General features: G+C 41.7%; 1 protein-coding gene across 2 annotated transcripts in view; it reads right to left on the bottom strand.

Moving 5' to 3' along the window:
* Positions 1-251: 251 nt before the first annotated feature.
* dip2a (DIP2 acetate--CoA ligase A) overlaps positions 252-22,541 on the bottom strand; it is an 88,951-nt gene continuing 66,661 nt past the window's right edge. Inside the window, exons 7-38 of one of the 2 annotated variants that reach the window (XM_085385543.1) lie at positions 20,799-20,918; positions 19,625-19,822; positions 19,349-19,440; positions 18,147-18,257; positions 17,070-17,193; positions 16,877-16,986; positions 16,622-16,724; positions 16,122-16,186; positions 15,569-15,662; positions 15,034-15,153; positions 14,713-14,827; positions 14,090-14,229; positions 13,556-13,692; positions 13,232-13,312; positions 12,159-12,286; positions 11,953-12,067; positions 11,596-11,797; positions 11,354-11,463; positions 9,267-9,347; positions 8,760-8,877; positions 8,534-8,655; positions 8,228-8,339; positions 8,036-8,145; positions 7,048-7,178; positions 6,765-6,933; positions 6,212-6,382; positions 4,123-4,184; positions 3,911-3,968; positions 3,727-3,801; positions 2,656-2,830; positions 2,409-2,532; positions 252-2,255 (exon numbers count right to left, since the gene is read on the bottom strand). In XM_085385543.1, coding sequence (XP_085241669.1) covers positions 2,003-2,255; positions 2,409-2,532; positions 2,656-2,830; positions 3,727-3,801; positions 3,911-3,968; positions 4,123-4,184; positions 6,212-6,382; positions 6,765-6,933; positions 7,048-7,178; positions 8,036-8,145; positions 8,228-8,339; positions 8,534-8,655; positions 8,760-8,877; positions 9,267-9,347; positions 11,354-11,463; positions 11,596-11,797; positions 11,953-12,067; positions 12,159-12,286; positions 13,232-13,312; positions 13,556-13,692; positions 14,090-14,229; positions 14,713-14,827; positions 15,034-15,153; positions 15,569-15,662; positions 16,122-16,186; positions 16,622-16,724; positions 16,877-16,986; positions 17,070-17,193; positions 18,147-18,257; positions 19,349-19,440; positions 19,625-19,822; positions 20,799-20,918 — 3,926 coding nt within the window. In that variant the 3' untranslated portion in view covers positions 252-2,002. The remainder of the gene's footprint in view (positions 2,256-2,408; positions 2,533-2,655; positions 2,831-3,726; positions 3,802-3,910; positions 3,969-4,122; positions 4,185-6,211; positions 6,383-6,764; positions 6,934-7,047; positions 7,179-8,035; positions 8,146-8,227; positions 8,340-8,533; positions 8,656-8,759; positions 8,878-9,266; positions 9,348-11,353; positions 11,464-11,595; positions 11,798-11,952; positions 12,068-12,158; positions 12,287-13,231; positions 13,313-13,555; positions 13,693-14,089; positions 14,230-14,712; positions 14,828-15,033; positions 15,154-15,568; positions 15,663-16,121; positions 16,187-16,621; positions 16,725-16,876; positions 16,987-17,069; positions 17,194-18,146; positions 18,258-19,348; positions 19,441-19,624; positions 19,823-20,798; positions 20,919-22,541) is intronic. The other variant, XM_085385544.1, reaches the window with a different exon arrangement.

Raw genomic sequence — 22,541 nt, 5'->3', positions numbered from 1 at the left:
TGTGATATAAAAGAAAATGCATCTAGAGAGTCACAGACCAAAGATCTGATCAATAACAGACAAGCCACTCACTGTGGAAAACCTTAGCCATATTTATTTTATCCAACACTGTAACACTATGATAATAGGTTCCTTTATGTATTGGACAGATCTGTTAGAAACAGTAACAAGTGCTTCACTGTTTAACATCACTCCTAAAACCTGGTTTACTTTTTATGAACAACTGATCAGACGTTCAGTAACCAATGAAGAGAAAGGCTTCAAGTTAAAAGAACTTTTTTTATTCATTATGAAATCATGTTATGAAAATAATGACAACTAACCATATATCAGACAAATGCATCTTTCCATATGTTAACAACGTTTTGCTGTAAAGGCTGTGACATCTCCGCCGTCACCAGAGCATAACTGTGTTCTGTTTGTGCTTGGCGTGTACTTCACCTCATCCTGCTGTTGTTTCATACCATAAAAATGTCTACAAGGCTTTTCACGTCTCCTTCCAGTGTTTCCACATGAAAATCCTTTGCAAATAACCTTCTGTTTGTAAGGGAGAAGTTCACATATATACCAGATTTAGTCTTTGTGTTCTGCTTCCTGTTGTCTAATCCTTCAATCAATAATTTACACAAAATCTGTACATACTTACAGCAGGCTGATGCCTGTTTCTGAAGGGTTGTGCACATAGAAAAAAGAAGCAAGAAAGTTGACGTGATACGATGGGAGGTCAGGGTGTTATGAGCATATTAGACACTTGCCTTAATGACAAATGTAACCCAACAACTTTCAGTCACTCAAAATGAGTCTGACATTCTGCAACAAAAGCCACACCCACTTCTTCCAGTCTTTTGCTATAAAACACACACTCGACACAGCTGACAGGGACGCACATTAAAATATTTATGGAATGAATGAGTGTGTGTTTGTAATGGCTGATGTTAGGATCAAGTATATTTATCTTAGCCAAAAAGATGCAAACCTTTGGGTACGATAAGAGCGAAATTTGCTATTTCTAACCTCCATCTGCATATTTACCCCCCCATATCCAACAGCTGATAAACTCCAGCTGGGCCTGGAACAGACGTCTGAAAAAAATACTTAAGGCTTTTATCGTTTAGCACGTTATTCTTCGACTGATCGGCACTTACTGTATGCAGTCATTCATCTTTCACATCACTCATATTGCATTTTTGTTCACATAAAACTCTGTTACACATTTCAGAATTAGAAAACGATGAGACTGAGTTACCACAGCATTATGTGGAAGCTACTGGCACTACAAACTAAAGCACAAATGAGCGAAAAAGAAAATAACACGAACTGCTCCTCCTTCTCCTCGGACGCCGCTGCTGTGTGCTTCTTTATTGTTGCGATAACTTGATCTGTACTGAGCTGCAGAATAAAAATCTGGGGTTCATTTCAGGGTGCAGCTGCTCCTACAGGTGTAGCGGCAAATCCCGTGAAAAGCATTGGACCAGTAATGGTGCAGGAGGCTGAACATGAAACGTGTCGGAGGTCATTCGAGTCAGGGTTTGGGTACTGGCATCAGTTCTCTTCTATGGCACAAGTGTTTGGCAAACACAGTTAACATTCAACATTTTTGAGATTGACAAAATAAATTATGTCAATGGCACACCGCTGTATCATACCGTAACCACCTGCTCTGCCGCTCTCAGGTGTCCTGGGTTTAGATGAGGTTTTGTCATACATACAAAACTCACTTCAATAACACAAGAATGCCCTTTAAAAAGTTATTTGCTGAGACCAGAAATTGAGAGAAACAGGCTTGAGGTTTGTGTCCAAGTTTTGCATCCATGTTTCTTTCACATTTTTCCTGCACGAGTAGAAAAAAAAAAAGCGGGCAGATCGCTTTTGCACAACCGAAGCCATCCAGAGATCGAGCCTGCAACTGCTACAAGCCCCTGTAGATGCTTGTCCTGCTGTCTCCTGTAGTGTCATAAAGCCACATAGGGTAGTGGGGGTCAACCCTGCCACAATTAGCTCCTCACATGTTGTAAGCCACATATATGGGATCCAGCTGGTCAGCCAGGAATCCATCTCTGAGGTGCATGCGTTGTTTCTCCCCTCTGGAGTTGATGGGGATGACGCCGGGGTCTACCACCACCACCACCCCTACGATGAGGTAGTGCTCCTCCAGGACCACATTGGTGACCAGGGCCACCAGGTCGAGGGCCTCCTGCTCAGATCCCTCCAGTTCTACAACCACCACGAGCAGGTTGGTCCATGTGAACACCGCACTGGAGAGAGGAGGAGGAGGATGGTGGATGAAAGTAAATACAGAGAAGTCATGTAGAATTCATATTTCTTCGTCATTTTTAAAATTGATCAAGTAAATAAATCTCTGTTGTCATATTGACAACTAGCGACTAAAGGTGTTGTAGGTTTCTCACCATTCAGCTATGCTCTTGTGAGAACGGATAACAGAGGTCTCGATGTCAATTGGGTGATACCTCATCCCCCTCAGCTCCAGAGTCTCATCAAGAGAGCCCACCACATAGAGGGCGTCGTGACGCTCTGAGACACACAAACACCCACAGTCAGACTGTTCAGTTTACGTTTTGATACTAGAAAATACTTAAATTAGCTTTCCGTGGAAAGATTGCAGACTTTAAGTTAGACTAAGCATTGGTCACTCACCTCCGCTGGCATCGGTCAGCTCAGTGCGCCGCAGGAAGCCCAGGTAGCCGGTCCTTGCCCAGACTGTCTGAGTGTCCCCGAAGCTCAGCTTGGTGTTGAAGTGGTCAGCATGCAGCGCCTCCTCCCCATAAACTGTGTAGTATCCTGTGGCATTGTGGGGACTGCTCACCCAGATCTGATACACATATTAGTTACAATTGGTGACTGTTACATTCAAATAAGGGAGAAGCTGAAAGAACCCTGCAAACTTGTTCCAAAAAAACCAAGAGCCAAGTAAATTAATCACATTAACATTGAACTGCTGTTCAGCCTAAAAGGTCACTTTGTGTAGCTTTTACACAAATTTCAGCAAGATGTTTTAAAAAGCAGCACTGATATGTACCGTGGCTCAGGGGGGTTGGGAATCGCATCTGTAACCGGAAGGTCGCCCGTTCGATCCCTGGGCTCTCTGTCCTGGTCGTTGTGTCCTTGGGCAAGACACTTTACCCTACTTGCCTACTGGTGTTGGCCAGAGGGGCCGATGGCGCGATATGGCAGCCTCGCTTCTGTCAGTCTGCCCCAGGGCAGCTGTGGCTACAACTGTAGCTTGCCTCCACCAGTGTGTGAATGTGAGAGTGAATGAATAGTGGTATTGTAAAGCGCTTTGGGTGCCTTGAAAAGCGCTATATAAAATCCAATCCATTATTATTATTATTATTATTATTATTATTATTATTATTATTATTATTATTATTTGCTTCTACTGTGCTGAATGAATTCTGCTGCTAAAAACAAAAAAACAAAACACCTTAACTCTAAGATGTTTTTAGGTTATTGCAGAAAGCGACTGTAACCTGCTTTAAAGGGGACTGAATAATAAGTGGTTTTTCTTATTGTCTAGAGGTTGCCTTAGAGAGTGGATGGACTGAGGGACTTCACCGAGGTCTAGTATAAGATAAATATGGATTCTTTTAAACTGTGAATCATCCAAATCCAAATCTGGAGATGGAAACAAGCACGACAGGTTCCCTTTAAGCACACAAAAGAGTGACTGACTGACTGACAGCTCTGCTCTCTTAAAAACCAACTCACCTCTCCTAGATGGGAGTCTCCCAAGGGTCCTTTAGTCTCCGTGTTTGCAATGATGACTTTTACTCCAGGGAGGATCTACAGCAGCAGACAGCCAGGACTCAAATTAACAAAAAAAGCCCTGGAAGCAGCAGCGTTACACACTATGTTGCTGTGTTTCAGTTCTTAGTTTTAAATTAGGCCGTACCTTTCCAGACTCCATCAGTGGCAGGCTGTGCGGTGACCCTCTCTCAACCAGGCGAACCCTGAAAAGACAAAGTGAGCAACGTCATATCCACTGTTTTTGTAAATATGACACGTAAATAAAGGAAAGAAAAAAACTTTGAGTACTAATTAGTTCAAAGTCGGGTCATGTTTTAAATGCATGTATATGAATGCATACTGTCACAGTGTTCCCACCTATCGTGCCGTAGTGCTCTCATGTCCACATAAACTGTGGTTGGATCTGGTCCAGCTGTACCCTGGGGAAAAAAGAAAGAAACAAGCAGATCCAGATATGAGCCAATAACCTATGTGCTACAGCTGTGGCATTAACGCTGCATGTTGCTTAAGTGGAGTGGGGTTTGGAAGCTGATTATGAAACTACTGCTGACAAAGCAAGGGGCAGCCAGAAGCCAACCAGCCAGGCTGCGATAGTTAGGACTCTGGCAAAACCTGGGCCATGTAAACACAAATACCTCCATCACCTGCTCTGTGGGAAAACCTGGAACATTTATTTAAATTCTAAATAATAATGCTTATAAAAAATGACTCAACAAAGTCTAAACATCATTTGTTTTAATTAAAAATCAAAGTACTTCAGTGCAGCTGAATTCTAAGTGATTCATTTTTCAAGTGCTGATTACAGCTGTCAGATATAGATCTCTTTGTGTGGGATTTGTCATCATTACTGCTGTGAGACTGGTCACAACAAGTTATGTTTTCCATCACTCGCTTTGCCAGTCTACAGCCAGAGCACAAGCCAGCAATGAGTCGCTGCACCGAGGTCTGTGAGTCACAGCCAAACACAGAAAGCAGGATTCAGTTTACTAAGCAGAGCACGTCTACCTGAACGACCACCTGTCAGTAACATAAAGGTTCCTCAGAACATACATAAGTAATTCATTAGTCTATATACTGAAAACAAGATAAAAACAAAATATGGTAAATTTTAAATATGTTCAAAAAGCTGAAAAACATTTATATATCCTAAAAACTGAATAAAAAGACACACAAACAATTATGCCCTGTTAGTTTGTATAATATTGTGGATTGAAGTATGAAAGTACGACATAAACTCTACTGATTATACCCTAATTTACTGAGTCGCAGCAGAGTTCATGCAGCCAGCTCAATGTATTATGTGTGGATCATGTATCTAAACCTGCTGTAGAGCAATGATCAGGAGCCAGCTGATAGAAGCAGGACTCGGCTGAAATAAATAGTGATACAGAAGCTGAAGCTCGTCGGGAAGAGAAAAAAAACAAGCTAAGTGCTGAAAAAATAGTGAACTGTGGCTAAGCATGACAAAACTTCATGCAAAATAAATGACAAACGTGAACACACAGAAACAGACAGACCAAGCAGCAGAGCAAACAGCCACTCTTATCACACAGTACCTGCTCAGCCAGTTTCCCTAACCTGTTGGGCTGACAGGACAGGGCAGGACAGATAAATAAAGAGATATACGTGTATGTATTCAGATACGTGGGCAACTCTCATACACACTCAGACACACACATAAATCATCAGGGACTGAAAAAAATAAATAAAACTATAAAACAAAAGAACAAGACCAAAAACTGACAAAAGTCAAAGTCAAAACACGACTTATTTCACAGTTTTTATAAACTGGAACTAAATGTAAGATGAACCATTGCACTTTCTAAACTCTTCCTTAACATGCAGTGAGCTGGTAAATCAAGGTCTTGTATTTCACGCTTTAATTATCTAATAAAATAGTTTTATTTAATAAAAAGTTTTAAATGCCCCATTTTTTCCAGTTAAAGTGTTTTGGCTTGTGTTTCAGGGTGTGCACAGAGCTGCACTGCAGGAGCTAGAAAAAATAACCAACCAGTTAAATAAACGAGGAAATGAAATCCATCGGTTAGAGATAAAATAAACAAAGCTGTCTGCAGAGACAAAAAACAACTGGACTGCGTAGCAGTTTTCTAATCGAATCTTAATTTTTGATGGATTTATGATGAATTCTAATTAACTTTTTCAGTTTCTTTACATCGATACATCAATAATTACATCTTGTTGTCTTTTATTCTTCTCAGCTAATGCAAGCATCCACAAACTTTCCAAGTTCAACATCACTAACATTCATGCTTTTATGAAGTGCTGTCAAACCGACACCGCACAAGAATTTCATTAACATCTTTGCCATGAATCTTTGCCCAGATTCATGGCCTGCTTTGGCTCTAAAACACTGACATTCATTCATTCTGAACTTTTCCCAGCCCTCCCCCTTTCGCTTCTAATTTTCCTTGACCAGTGGGCCTACCTGCAAACAGATCGCTACGTTCACCCTGCAGCCGAAGGTGGTGCTCACAGCTCTCGGTGAAAGCCCCAGGTCTTTGAAGATCTTCGAGAAGGACTGAGTGAGGGCTATGCGGGGCCTTTCCTCTGCTACCACCATGCAGGTACGCACACAGGACAGGTTCACATTTCTCAGCTGGATATGGGGGAAAAGAAGATCAGCATCAGCGAAACCTACGAACTTGAGAGTGATAAGATTATTTTGGTCTTTGCAGAAAAAAGGAGAAAAATCGTTTCTGTGTTCTAATATTAATAATTATTTTTATTAGGCATCTATTAGACCACAGACAGACCAGTCTTAAGTGCTGCAGACAGTAATCAGCAGGCAGACACGGAGCAGTGAAGTGCTTCACCATTGAGTACCCTAACTTTGTCTAGATAATTATGGCGCTGTTGCAACAGCACTGCAGGGAAAAGGACCATTTGAAGAGAATCACTTCAATTTTGTGCAAGAAAAACGCTGTGGTTTGTTGTTTCCCCGCAGTGACACTGTTCAACAGCTGAAGAGACAAACTGACCCGCAGTGCTTCTGTCTGTGAACCCAGTCCTTTGGTGCACATCTCCATGACTGAGTACGAGCAGAACGTGACGCGCACTTTGTACTGGCTGACGGCTGCAAGCCACAGAGATGCGTTGCTCTCCAACTCCAGCGGTGGAACCAGGATCGACTGATGGCCCGAGTACACACTGAAACAAGAAGATGCAGGCGAGAGAGTAAACAGGAATCCACAGAAAGAAAAGATAATAATCTGTGTCCAGATTTTCAAATGTTACTGGTGGTCGTTTGTTGAGAGCCCCTACCTGCACAGGCACCAGAGAGCAAAGCCCAGGCCGCAGTACGGGTCCAGACAGATGGCGATCTGCCGGGATGGGTAGAGCTCACACTGCAGCTTAATGGAGCGACACAAGGCACTGGTGGCAGCATGAGACATCTAGAAGAGACAATATGATATAAAAAAAGAAAAGACTGGGCGCTGCAGTAACATTCAGGGATTCATTACTTCACAGCAGACTAAGAACCTTTTAAGCCTTTACTGTTGTCCCATAAAATCAATCATAACTCCAGAACGTGCTGAAGTTCACCCAGTCAAACATGCCGTTTGTTCCTCTTTTTAATTAGACTTGCAAATCTGTCAAATAGGACTTCATAGTTTTTTTTTTGTAGTTCATTTCATCTATAGGCAAGTATCTGAATCCAGTTTTTCCAAATTAAGTGTGAACAAGAGGTACAGCTAATGTTAAAATGTCCTGCGACCTGACACTGAATGCAAGAAAAGTGCTTAAAATCAAGGACTTCAAACCTTACTTTCTTTATATACCCTTCAAAAGATCAAATGTGCTTTTTATTGCCTCTTGAGTAGATTGTTGTAGTTAGTTACATGTCTGATAGGTACTAACATCCTGGGAAAAGGGGTTTTAAAGGGGGAAATTAGTCTCCTGATATATATGTCTAAAGATAAGCATTTGCCACCTTTTCTGATAATGATACACTTGATATCTGTTTGTAACAGGATTAATTGTAAAATCTTATTCATGAGTGCCTTAATGGGCTAGCCTCAGATTATCCCCATCACTCTCACGTGGTGGTCGTCTCAGGTCATTTGCTTAGGTCACTGGACCAACAGCTCTTCGTAGTCCCAAGATCCCACCTAGAACTTCATAAGCGTTTTCAGTTCCAGCTCTGGAACATCCTACCCCTCCATTTCAGGGTGTGCATTAACAGGAACAAAAAGAGGCAATATGATGGCAACATGTGAATCTACTGAACCAGACAGTTCCTTCAACATACTTTGACCCCTGCCAGGATGCCTGTCGTGGACACACTGAAGTCCAGGTAAGCCAGCATCTCTGGGGTTGGGGGCTTGTACATCTGGGGGCTCTTCTTCCTGGGGAGATCATCTGTAGGATGAAGAACGAGCGAATTAGGAGAACGTTCACTGCAGAAATTGATATTAAGCATTTGAGTGTGTACATAAATTACCAGTGTCCAGCACGGTGGGCCAGCTCTTGATGTCCACAGCAGCAGCAGCTTCTTTGGATTTCAGCAGCTTCGTTATTGCTTGGGTTGTCAGGATGCACACTGACTTGCTGACCTTTAGCACAGATAGTAGAATCTAACTACATATGTTGTGTTGCTGTTCACACTGTTTTCTATTAGACAGTAAAGCGTCGCTAACAGAGCACAGATACATCTGAAGATCACTGACTTTAATGTATTTTTTAATGCATACAATCCACATTGACTGCCATAAGCACTTGATGTGTCCCCAAACAGCCTCTGCGTTACCTCAACGATCATTTTGACGGTGGGCAGAGTGGTGGCCAGGTTCTGTGGATGTGGCGGTCTGACGGTGACCGGCACACAGCCAGCGTACAGGCAGCCGTAGAAAGTGGCAATCAGGTCAATTCCTGCACATAATGTTTGTTTATATATTTTTTTTCTCTTAAACCCAATGGAGTGAGGATGTTTTAAAAGGCCAAGAAGCACAGGGCAGCAGATGTTTGTTTTTTACCTGGCGGATAGACAAGTGCTACGTGGTCTCCAGTGTTCAGGCGTCCCATCAGAGCTGCTGCCACTCGCTCTGCTCGCTTGTGCAGCTGCAGACAGGAAGCTGAGCTGGACACTGTGCCCTGACGAGAAAGCACAAGAGTAACATATATCTGCACCGTTCTCTTTATTTAATTCACCATTATCAAGATTTATCAGTCCACAAATGTCTAACAAGCTAACTTTGCATTACAACTTTTTTTCTTTCCTCTTATGAAAACTTGAGTTGCAGGAGTTTTGCATCACTTTAATGAAGTATCTTTATTCATGACTCACTTAATTTAACTGAATCAGGGTAACAGATAAACCTGAGACAACAATCTTTTTTGTAAAAAGGTTTTAAACTGAATTTCAAGGAAATTTACTGTAATAACACATCAGTGTTACTACCTTCAAAACCACATTCTATTTAGAGATCTTTCTATCGATCGTATTTGATCTTTCTTAAGTCAAACCCCAGTACAGACAATACCTTAGCATTGAGAACCAGAAACAGAGGATGGTCTGGAGTGGCCTGAGCTCTCCACTGTAGCACATCCTGAATGTAGAGGAACTAAAGGAAGAAAACACAAAATTAACTACAAAGATATCAAAGTGTCACACAGAAATAGGAGTTAACCTGTGGAATAGTTATGACAGTGATTTAAAAAGGTGTAGTTCATTTTCCTTGTTTAAAAACATGTTTAAAAATAGAGTAATAGAAAAATATAGAAATCAAGAATGAAAAGAGCAAAAAGGAGAAAAAAAAAACAACCTCTTGATTCTTTTGCTTTGATGTAGTTACTTATCTAAGGTGGAAAGTTTTTTTTTTTCTTTGTTTTGTTTGTTTGTTTGTTTGTTTGTTTGTTTGGTTTTTGCTTTGTTTTATTATTTTCTTCAAGCCCTGTGTACAGGAGCTGCATACAAAAAGATATTTTGTGAAAAGGGTTGGCGTAATAAGCAAATGCTTCAGCCAATACCTTTTGATTAGCCTTGTCTCATGCTTTCTTTCTTTATGGTAGATTTTTGTTCTGTTTTCACTGTTTGTTTGTTTTTTTTTTTGTTTTTTTTTCACTGTTTTCACTGAGATTTGAATTTGAATGTTAATCAATAAATCAATAAATCAAAAAATATCTTGTCTCACTTAATAAATGGTGTTAAATATTGTTGCATAATGGGACAAGGCTGTTTTTGCACATGAATAAGAAACATTTAAGGGGTAGAGCACATGTGCAGATGATGATCAAAAGGCAAAAAGGTGTAATGCATGATGGGAAAACAATCTGAGTTATGTGATGCCTGTGTTTTTTGCAGAAGGGAAGGCCATCTCTCAGTTGCATGTACACTCAAAAAAATAATTCATTGGATGAAGGTAATTTTATCTTGCCACTTATATTCCATCTAAACAAATCATGTTATATTAATCCATCTTGGTTGTGTTGTGTCAACACGATATATGTGTGTAGGTTTAACATAATATTAACATTAACATTCAATTAATTTGACTTTTGTTCAATCAACATGTTTGCACCACGTTAGTCTAATTAAATTTATTTAAATTCATCTTATATTGTTTAAACACTTTGGCACATCAAAAGTCAGTCTTGTCACATGAACTAGTAAAATATTTGTTTCTTACACCAATGATAATCTTGTTGAATGAATGAAATGTAACTTATGTCTGTAGTACATGTTGTATTCATATTACATAATGTTCAACAAAAAAATTTGTTTTACAGCAACTTCCAATCCACCCATCTTCTTATCTTTATCTGGGCTGTGGAAGTGATAGGGTAACAGGAGCAGGGTACAGACTGGACAGGTCACTAGTCTATCATACAGAGACAAACAACCATTTGCACTTCAACACATTTGGGTAATTTAGAATAACCAGCTACCCTTACAACTGCATGACTTTTAACTGTGGAGGAAACCAGAATACGCAGAGAGAACCCACTGCAAACTTTGCCACATTGTGGATTTGAACCCAGGATCTTCTTGCTCTGAGGCAACAGCACGAACCACCATGGCATTAATCTGTCAATACAGTCTTAACAAAAGTAGGAAAGCTATGCTTGATGATGCTTTATGTTGTTGTCCTTGACAAGTTAAACCATAAGAAATAGTAACAGCATACACGTGATGTGGTTGTCTGCCTCTTGTAACCCCAGTGATTTTCCTGTGGTTTGACATCTAATGTGATCTTCTGAATTTAGCGAGTCGACTCAAAAAAATGAAATTGGGTGGTTGTTACATGCACAAGATCCAGACTTGTAATTTGAACTAAATAATTCCATGTTTCTATGGTGAACGTAATTAAATCATGTAGCATCTGCATGAAATTCAGCAACTTAATTTGTTCTTGTTGAGATGACATCATACAATCTAGTAAGAGTGGCTGGATCCAGGCAACTCGTCTTTGTAACATCCGTGCTGTTCAATTTCCTGACTGAGGTTGTCCAACCAACTGAAGAGCACATAAATCTAGACTCAGATTTCTCCCTCAGGTGTGGATCCTTACCTGTGTCTGCAGTGTGTGAGAAGAGGTGTGGCATGGATGAAATGAGGATGACTATCTACCTTACGTGCCTGGTCATTGTCCTCCAGCTGTCCCAAGTCTCTCCCGCAGGCTTGTGCTATCCTCTTGCCTGCCACCAAGTTGCCCACTATCATAGAAGCAGGACCAACCTCTGTCCAGCACAACCAAAGCATCATCATCATACATCTCAGTGAAGTTAGCACCAAAAATCATTTTAAGGCAAACATATTGGAATAATTATTGTTGTGTTTTTGATCTCAGAGTGAGGTGTCTTGTGGTCTACCTGGCTGTTTCTGTCTCGGCTTGGGCAGGTTAGTGACGCATGTGTGAGGGCACATAAGGACATTGCAGGGGTGTAAAGCACCCTCCAGGAAGCGCTGCTTGGTCTCAGATATATGGATGCCGCCGAGGGGAGCCTTAGGAAGCGTGTTAGCAGGTACCAGAGCCAGGCAGTACACCCCAACCTGATGGATGCTGTCTATGGCCTGAAAACAAACAGCGAGGTTACACAAAGCTGTCAAGTGACGACTTTTACAGTGCCTGCTTTATATTTTTTTTGGTAAAGTTTGAGATTCATTTATTATTTTATAAACATGTAAATTCAAAAATAAACCAAATCAAAACAAAAAATATTGAGGACCTGGAGGACACGGCTCATCCACTGGAAGCTGTCTTCCTCTGAGGCGTCTGGCCTCTGCTCTGCCACCACGACGATCCTCTCGTCATGCAGTACAGACACAGAAAACACTGCGATCCTGGGGAGCAAAGCAACACCGTCACAAACTGGCTGTCCTGCTCAACAAGAAGTGCAAACTTTCATAATTTCCATGCCGCTTCCTCCTTTACCTTCCCCTGTACACAAACTTCATGGGCTCCACGGCCAGCGCTGTGGCAACTACGTCATCAGCGTTATGTCTCCGCCCACTGACGACCATCAGTCCATCCATCTTTCCCACAACAAACACAAGGCTGTCCTGGAAAGAGTCACAAAAGTTCATGTGGTGATCCGCACAACACACGAGCTCCTGGTGCAAAGAAATCTGAATGCCTCAAAAGGTTTACAGACGTCTTATAAACTATCATCAAACTCTTCATCCAGGAGCTGTCATGTCCTCAAAGGGAAAACAATTATGCTTTAAACTCGGAAATAAAAAAAACATCACCATTTGTCAAGTGATAATGACACTGGTATGATCATCTCCATGATTTTAACAAATAAACTCAGGTCAGCTCCATCTTTCACTGGTTTGAAAGTCTATAAACACAAAAGCAATCCTTCAAAATAAAGAGATTTACGTTTCTTTCTTTCTTTTGAAACTGCTGAATAATCCAATTCAGAAATAAACTGCCGACAGGGAGTTTAGTGAAATATCCTAAAAGAAAAATTAATCTTTTAGACTAAAATCAAATGCCATAGCCTCAGAGACCGTTTTCTTCAATTCTGTGAGCACATTAAATTAAAATACGAATAAATACCTGCAACAATTACAGAGATGATTGGTCTTTGCGCATTGACTGGATGGACCCTTTAACTGGGCAATCTAATGTTGCAAATAGTTAGTTTAGTTAGTAAAACATTTGCATATTTGTTACTAAACTCACTGTTGACTAACAACCACTAACACAAACCATTGAGAGTCTTCCTGAGTAATTTAGAAAATCACAAACCAGAGTAGAGGCAACAAGATGGTAAAACTGATAATATTACATGTGGCGCTTCATGCTGATTATTTCTGACAGATATTAATATCTGTTCTATTAAGCAGAAAAACCCATTATCATTATTTTTATTTTTTGCTGCCAGAATGGTCACAGAGGTACTAGAGATCTGAAAGGACAGTTAAAATGTACCTGTGTAAAGCTGTAAGACTGACATTAAATCAAGGGAAGGTTAAAAGGAAATCTAAAGAGGAACTTACTGGCCCTACAAAGCCCAGCAGTGAGGTTCTAGTGAAAGGTCGGCCACTGATCGGGATCCCAGACGGTGTTACAGGGACAGTCTGCAAGAAGATACAACACTATTAAAACCAAACATCAAAACAAACAGATACTGCCTTCACTTAATAGAAGTCCAATCAGATGATGACTCATTTAATTTTAGTGCTATCAATTAAGAAGATTTTTAGAAATGTGGTGCTATTACACTGCACATATGAAGTGACACTCATGAATAATAAGATTAGGAGAAAAGCGCTGAATCCTTTGTCACACCTGACCACTTACAGAAATAACGAAACACCAACCTCAAAGATGTTCTTGGTCATGCCTGGGAGGCCGTAGTAAGCGACACCGGTGCTGCCTGAGCTCACGCAGATCTCTCCGACCTCGTCTGTCTGACAGAGATAAGGTATTCCCTCGGCTCGCACCACACAGACCAAGGCTGGAAATGCAAAATGGACACAGAAGGATGGGCACAAGGAAGAATGAGTCATAAGGTCAATATTTAAATCGATTCAAAGATCCCGGTTTGCATTAAGCTTTTCAAAAACTTCTATGAAACACTTCAAAAAGTTCAAACAGTAAAATTTGGTAAATAATTTCATTTAAGTTGGATGTGGTGATTTATTGGTGATGCGTTTAAAATGTTGTTTTAAAAGAGGCTTTTAAGGTGAATATTTTGCTACAAGCACTTTTATATGGTTAGATATTTCAGTGTCAGCATGTACACATTTTTTTTTTTAATTTTTGAAAATCTCCTTTTTCTCAACCTTCTTCAGAATCAGTATTTTAGTCATTAACATCAGTAAAATGTTAATAATGTGCATGGTATACTGTACCTCCAGGCATGACCTGTCCCACATCCTGCACTGTAAGAACAGAGAGTTTCTCCTCAGTGTCCACACGGATCACCCCATGACTCAGCCCACCCATGGACAGCACCGCCTTCCCGGGAGGAGGAACCCCCATTTCTGGAGGTCTGCGGGACACACAGTCATGCTATTACTTAAGCCATACTATCACTTAAATTCTTCCTTTTCTGCTTACGGCAGTCAGACTGAGCCATCTACTGGTGTAGTACAGTGACAGCAGTACTAACACTTAAAAAGAAGATATGAACTGGTTCTGGAGAAATTTAATGACTCTGTGGCTCCATCACATTTCTTAACTCTTGCATATATTTAAATTTGCATTTCTCTCACTAAAAATAGTGCCAGCTTTTCAACTTGAAGCATTTTCTTGCCTCCCAATCCGTCTGGCATCGTAATCTTCCTCCAAAACTGAGCTTCACAATCAGCAGAAAGCTGTGAGACTCTACAGTCTGCGCTGTGATCAACAGAACAAATCTCCCTTCCTCCCTGCAGGAACCAGCTGATGTTGCAAGCATGGTGTGACATAACAGCAGCACAGAAAGCCAAAGAGGCTGCTTTTGTTCTCGTCAGGTGCAGTAATGGAAGCGCACCTGCGGATGGCGACAGTCATTGCTTCTGAAGAGCTGGCACATGGACAGATCACCTCAGGTCGCAGCCCACGTGACTGAAACACGTTGAGGAAGGCATCGCAGGAGGATATCGACCCTGGGGTAACACACACACACACACACACACACACACACACACACACACACACACACACACACACACACACACACACACACACACACACACACACACACACACACACACACACAGAGCACCAGGCAGACAAACAAAGCAAATCAATAATAATTTCTTGGGACTCCAGGGTGTTGTTTTATTAAATGAGCCTCTGCAGATGGACTCACATGGGTTAGCTCCGTCAGCAACGATAAGCATTCGCAGTGAGCTCAGGCTGATGTCTCTCTGGTCTCTCTGGGCCAGCAGAGACCAGTGCATGTCCCTCGACTTCACCACTGCTACCCGAGCTGCACGGGGGACACAAAGACAAAAGCAATGACCGACACAATCATGACCTCTGTGGTCCAGTTTGACGAGATCATAAAACCAGACAGCAAGGAGCGACGCAAGCTGACTCAGTCGCCAACAGATGATTGAGCAGAGCTGTGGATCAGTTTTATTCAGGGCACACAACCCCAGAAATCAATAGGTCCAACAAATGATCTCTTTAATCCATCCACTCGTGTCAAACGTGCACTGAGAATCAAAACAGTAACAAGCAGGAATAAAATCTGGTCTTCTTAACAATAAAACACCTGAAGTGTATCTTCCCTAAGGTAGCTTCTTGTGAAAAGTGTGCTCTGTCCTCGTTTTCCGAATTAAACAGCAACAAAAAAAGATCTAAATTCCTTACTAACCCTAAATAGATGGACTGGCCCTTACCTTTATATGTGTGAACCTTCATTATCCAAGACAGAGGGTTGACTTTCATCAGGGAGTAGGGAATGCTGATCACATGCATCCGATTCATGACGCTCTGCCAGGAGAGCAGTAAGCATTGAGATGAGCTCCAATATATGCCAGAAATGCATCACAACTAAATGAGGTCACTGTAAACACGCTGCAGGTTATGATTTTATCTGCCAAGAGTACAAAAATAAGCCTGTTTATACACGTAACAACAAATCACGTATGACCTAAGGCACCGGGAATTCTCATGCATGTTTGAAAGCAGTCAATCAAAGCTGGGATGTCTGTGTCAGTGGAAGCAGCTTTATTTTTCACAGGTTTGAAACTCCTCAGTGGTTAGATAAGATGCTTTTTCCCCCCCATCAGGACTTCATTAGTTTGAATGCATTTACATACTGATAAAGGCCTCAGTGGGAAGCCGGTTAGATAAGTTTCAGTTTTTATCTGCAAACTGAGCTCAGATCTCCTCCATTTCTCATTATATAAGCGCCCCATTAGCTCTACTAGAGGTCTGGAGACTACTTACAGTGAGAACACCGTGCCATAATCCTGCTTCTCTCTTGAAGTCCAGGACGTTGGTTATCGTCTCACCTACAAATAAAAAAAAGGAGAATTTTTCAAGGTTAGGAGCACAACACAGTTACATAAGTTTCTGTAATTCTGACTGTAGCAGCAGTGGTTTGAGTAAGCCAAATTAAGTTACAGAAACAGATCCGGAGAGTCTCTGGGGGTTGCTGGTGCTGTTTGCAGTTACTCAGAACAAAAGTAGGACACTAGAAGAAAGGAGCTACTTTATGTTCTCTTTCTTTTTAAGCAGACCTGACCCAGGTATGATGGAAGGAACGCAACCAACTGAGCAGCTGCATTTATCAAATGAGACTGTATTTACACCTAAAAGTGTCTCAGAGCATTTCTCCTGCCAGCACCAACTGAACTTTCTCCATGTCGGAAGAAGTGATAAATGATGGAGGGAAAAATTGCAGAAACAAAGTATGACCAAAAAAGTAAATTAAGATTCCTCCTCACCTTCAGTGTAGCCACAGGCCTGCGTGAGGGCATGACAGTGAGCCAGCATGGCTGAATGGGACACTGTGATTCCCATGGTGCTTCCTTCTTTGCTGGTTTTATACTAGATGTAAGAAGCATAAAGGGGAAAAAAAACAGTTTCATTAGGAAGAAAAAGGATCTGGTAAAAACAAAAACTGCCTAATAAGTTGAATAAGTAAAAAACAAATCCAGTAAAAACCATCGCGTCACATCCTTTGATTAAACCCCACTTACTTCTATGTAGGCAATGTCGTTACTGGCTTCCCGTATTGGAGGGTGCCAGTCTTTTGGAGGCTTCACAACATGTTTTCCATCTGTCACAAACCACAGCAACCGCGGCCAGCCTGCAGAGACAGAGACATGAAGTCATCTCAAACCAAATGAAACTATGCACACACATTCACAATGAAAACAAAACAGGCTGTACCTTTGAAAGTGGCAACCTCCCCTGTTTGTGCTTTGGGCAGGCCTTTCTGACAGGCGTCAGTGGTCAGTGCCAACGTGACGCCGCAGCTGCCCAACAGAAAGCCGATCTGTTGACTTCCCGCATCCTGGGGGAGCAAAGAGAGTATCTGTCACACACAACGATCAACTACTAAAAACAGAAAAATTCAAAATAACTTTGAGAAAGGATGCGCCGAGGGAATGTGGGAATTGCTAATGGAGTGAAAACAAGGCAATGACAAGAAGAAGAAGAAGAAAACAAAGAAGAAGAAGAAACCTCAGAGCATCACAGCAGCATCAAAGCAGCAGCAGGTGAGCAAGCGGAGTGACGGCCAGTCACTATTAAAAACTCTACTGCTGTGCATCAAAGCCAGACTGTAGCAGGAATGAAACCCGAGATCTGACACACGCTCGCTCCTATTTGATTGGCTGTGCAAATGAGCTTATAGCTAAACTCGTGCTGTGCAAAGTGCGCTGCTCAGAAAAGCAAAAAAAAAAAAGGTGGGAGACTCAAGATGGGTGGGGAGAGGCGGAAAGAAAGAAGAGGAGGGTAATAGGGATAAAGAGAGGGACACAACGAGAGGACGAGGAATGATAGGAGCTGACAGAGTGAGCAAATGAGCGTCTGACTCCTGAGAACAGTTGGCCTGTGATCTCATATTTTGACTAGAATAACACATCATTTCACCTCACTCAAATCTCATTAATTACAGCACAGAGTCTGCCAACAGCATGCTTATAAAGGGCAATCACGAACAGGCATTAATATTCAGGCTGTGCAACTAATATGGATAAATTTAGATCGGCTTGAGCTGATCGATGCTCTGGGAACCGCAAAACATCATAAGCTAATACTCTGCATTTAAACATTTAAGAGATCAGATTTACAAAGATGTGATTTAGCGTAAGGAACGTCAAAGAGAGTGAAGATTAGCACTGAATCAAAAACTGCATCTGACTTAAGTACGTCTCTCATGTAAACACATTGAGGTCAGATGTCCAGTAGGGGTCAGTAAAACGTCAAAAATCACACATTCCCAGGAGACCCTCATTGCTTTACCTTTCTGGTCAGCGGCACTTCAATAGGTACAGGTACGAGCTCCGCCAGGAGACAGCCGTAGAAGGCCACCATGAACATCACCGGATCATTGTTGGGGAAAACAAGTGCAACCTGCAGGTGTGTTCAAGACATGGTTACAATACACCAACATTACTGTTTTAATGGACAGTATTGTGGACTGACGGTGACACTAAACATGTCATACAAATAATAAAGCTTTAAAGTTTAAGAAATCATTGCTTTCTACCAGAGAGTTAGTTGACAACTCTAGCTTCACAACAATAATATTTATATTTTCAATAAATCCTTGGTTTTAGTCAACAGTCAGTTATTCTATCTTGGCTTGGGTCTGTTTTCTGTTCACTGTAGCCCCCATTAAACGTGAAACTGCCGTTTTTGCATCAGACAAAAATCACACATGCACCATCTCGCACCAAAACAAACAGGCTTCTCAGCCAGCCTCCCCCATCTTTTTTGATTATTTTAGACAAGAAAAAAAGTCCAGCCACAACGATTAACCCAAGCAAGTCAACTAGACCCAAGCCGAGCCGTTTTTGCAGCTTTCCTCTGCTCAGGGTGAAACTGAAAGCAGAGGAGCAGAGGAGAGCCGCAAAACAACTTTAGAGACCCTGAAAATGAGATGAAATTAAATGTCTACACATAAATTAGGTTTTTAAACTTTACAGTTATGAACTGTGCCAGACTGGGCTCGCTCATTTCACTTTTACGTTCCCAGTCAAAGATTTCAAGGTAATAATGCAGATACAGACTTGGCTTAACACAAACATGTGAGGAATGGGACTTTCCTCTCTGCTAAGAAGTAAGGAAGCACTCCATTAATTATTTCATAGGAAAAAAAAATATTGTTTTCTGCTATATTAATGTTCCAAATTCAAATAGAATATTAAAGCTTTTAAGTGGATCTAAAACAACAAAAGTAAACGCAAATTAGAGAGCTGGTCACTTTTTCATCTAGCAGGATAAGGCAGTAACTATATTTCCCAAAAGGTTCCTACTGTATGTAGGAATACTTTCAGCCCCCTGTTTTGTTTTGTTTTATTTTATTTTCTCACGTCATTGAATTTATTTGGTGATTAATTCCATGTTGAATATTTGTAATAGTGCTGATTGATTGAGTGAAATGCCAAAAAATGTAACACATTCAATCGCCACCGAACACACTGTAATATATCATGACTTACTCTGTCTCCAGGCACGAGCAGAGGCTCATTTCTGCTGCTCAGCTTATTAAGAAGCGTATAGGCCAGTTTCTGACTGCGGGTCCACAGTTTACCTGCAGAGGTTAACACACATTGTCAACGAGTGCCTTTGATTTAACTATTCTAACCTGCAAAACAACATTTAAACAGCAGAATACATCATGTCTGTTTTTCAAAGACACAGTGGATGAAAAGAGGTGCTATTCTTTTCCATCTGAATTGTCATTTCTGGGCCAACATCCACAGGCTAACACCTACCATAGGTGAGTGTGTAGACGGGCTTGCCAGCATTGTCGAGTGCTGTCAGGCAGGGGCTCCTGGGCTGAGTGGTTCCCCACCTTTGTAGGGCTGCTGGCAAGGAGGGAGGCCAGTTGGTCACCACCCCAAGAGGCTCCCCTTCCAGGGGACACATCTGCTGGCCTTCTGGCTTTGGCTGGTTGGGATCTGGCTGCTGGACTGAAAACATGAAGAAGATGAATTGGACATCTTTAAGACTTTGATTCGAATTGAGCGTAATATAAGCTCCTGAGCTGCTTGATAAAGAAGACCGGCTAGTCTGCAAAGAAATGGTAAATATGTAAATTAAACAACACTTGTAAGGAGGACAGGGGAGGAAAAAAAGAGTGTGAGAAAAAAAAGACAATGAGGAAGGTGTGATGGAAAAGGAAAAGCTGGAGGATATACAGTGAGCTGTGTTCTGTCCTCATGAGTCTAAGCTGCCTATTATTCCTACTTGTGAGAAACTCGAAGCTGCTGCTTACTGGAAATCAGTCTCGCCTCGCTCCTTCTTTAAGTACTCTATTGACTTCTGGATTTGACTTCCATCTCTTCATCTCTATTCTTACCTTCAGAATCTCTGAGCAGTAGAGTTCAGACCTGTTTAAAGAAGCAGGTAAGCCATATCTCTGCCAAATATAACATCTTTATCAGTGTTTGGATCCTACCTCTGAGTGTGTTTTTCTGCTCACACTGAAGCTTGCCATACCACAAGGAGAAGCTTTACAGTTACCTGCTGATGCACTGCTATTCCCGCAGCATTTTCATTCACTCAGTGTTTATTCAGAGTGGCAGAGTACCACCCAGACCCACCGATGGGTTTGGTTGGAATGGAGGAAATGGTTAGGAAGGGCTGGTCCAGTCCGTGTGCACTTCCCTAAAAAATTCCCTTTCAACACCTGGTGGTCTTCGGGGCCAAAATAACCACCACTGAGCTAAAACCGTGCCTTGGTGGTTTACTTGTGGGACCTGGCAAGGTCACAGTCACATTTTTATCTCAGCCACAACAAGAATTAGACAGATCACTATTATTAGAGCTGGAAAACCAACGCGATGTGAGCATCACATTCGAAAGAGTAGGAGTGTGAAAGAGTTTCTCTTCACGAAGATTTATTGATTCAGCAGAATCACTGTAATTACATTCAGGTGGGCTTACCATCCAAAAGCTCCTCAAAGTCGTCAACAAAGAACTCGCGCAACGGTGGACGCTTTGGTCTCTTCAGTGTATTGAGCAGCTGCTGGATTTTGTTGGAGACGCGACTGTTGACTGGAACACCTATAAAATGAGTTTTATGGAGATGAAAAGACAAAAAAAAGGTTGGGAGGACATAAACACGACAAGAAAAAAAAACATGTAGAGAAATACAGACGGGAAAAAGTGGAGATAATTGTGATGGCGCAGGTGGGACGTGGGCATGTGCAGACAGATTGATTGAGAGATTGATGGAGGACGGGGGTGGATAAGGGAGGGACAGATAAGGAAAGAAAAGGAGACAAGGTCAGTGTGTTTTTCTAATGAGGCACAGAGGACAACCAGCTGTCAGTCACACTGTGGCAGGACAACAAAGCAGTGGAGCACGAGGTCCTGCGCTGTACAGTCACCTTAAAGACATAGTGTTTTAGTAGGAAGTCTCAGGAATCACTGCGAGACCTCAAAGGCTAAGAAAAAAGGAAATCAGGAAACGAGGAGCCGCCTCGCCTGCTGCCTAGCAACAAAGATGTACTCGCTGCAGAAAATGATTCATGAGGTGTCTCAAAAGGTGCCTGTTTCATGCTATAAAATATAGACAGTGAGAGGCTAAAATCACCTAACCCTGACTTAAATCAGAACACAGATAAATGGTCTGACATGCATGTTACACTTTAAAATTAACCCTTAAATCGTTTTTTTTTTATATAAAAACTGAGCCAGATCATAAAAGGAGAGAAAACAAGACAAACAAAACAACAAACAAAATAATAGACTCCGAATGAAACTTGCGTTGTGCCGTTAGAGTCATGTTTGAGGTGAGGTTCAGTCTATAAACATCATCAGACATTATTTTTACCCGATAAATATACAGTTAGCTTTAAAAGGGGGGCGGCTGTGTTCGACAACCCAGACAGCCACGGGAGCTAAAGGCCACAGCTGCACACAGCTTGCCTGATTTATCTTACTATAATAAGCCTAGCTCAGACAGACCCTGCCTCCTCATGCAGGGACAGATGTACCAGGGATCGACCCTGTGGGGGTCAGTGCAGCACCTGATGGACCAATTAGACAGCAGCCCCTAACATCCTGGCTCTGAACTCCCCCACCCACCTCATCATGAGGCTTGATCGCTCATATCTGGACCAACCAGGACCCGTCTGTGATGATGACGATAATTAATGTGTTCATGATCTTATAATGAATGCATTTACAGCCATAAATTGCTGTAGTAATCTCTGGCTCTTCCTTAATGTGGGACAAAATGTTACACCACGTCTTTACAGTAAACAATAACAGAGTTATAGGATCGGGCTAGTATTAGTCCATCTTTTTCCTATTGTTAACAAATCCCAGCCAAAAATTGTCTCTGGGGCCCAGTCTTGCTGAGCACTTTAAACATAAAAATGCGTCATAAAAACACGGTCCTGTTTTTTAAAAACATTCAATTTCCTGTGTCAGCTGGGCACTGCAGCTTTTAGGATTTTCTATTCAGACATTTATATTTGCAAAGGTGTGTTTATAGTGACTATCTCCAGCCATGGATTTAGGCAGGATGGTGTACAGTATGTGAAACTGGCTCAAAATAACCCACAGTGACTCATAATGAGGGAACATGTTGCCCACTGCAACAGCATGGTTCACTTGATGCATTTGTCATTGTTTCTGGATGATAATGGAGGTCGGCGGGATAAAAATAAGCCTTATCAG

This window comes from Rhamphochromis longiceps, linkage group LG16 (genome assembly GCF_057381845.1).
Source record: "Rhamphochromis longiceps isolate RC_006_pf linkage group LG16, R_longiceps_female_GT1.1, whole genome shotgun sequence".
Classification (NCBI taxonomy): Eukaryota; Metazoa; Chordata; class Actinopteri; order Cichliformes; family Cichlidae; genus Rhamphochromis; species Rhamphochromis longiceps.
Note: the sequence above shows the minus strand (reverse complement) of the source record. Positions and strands in the feature narration are given on the sequence as shown.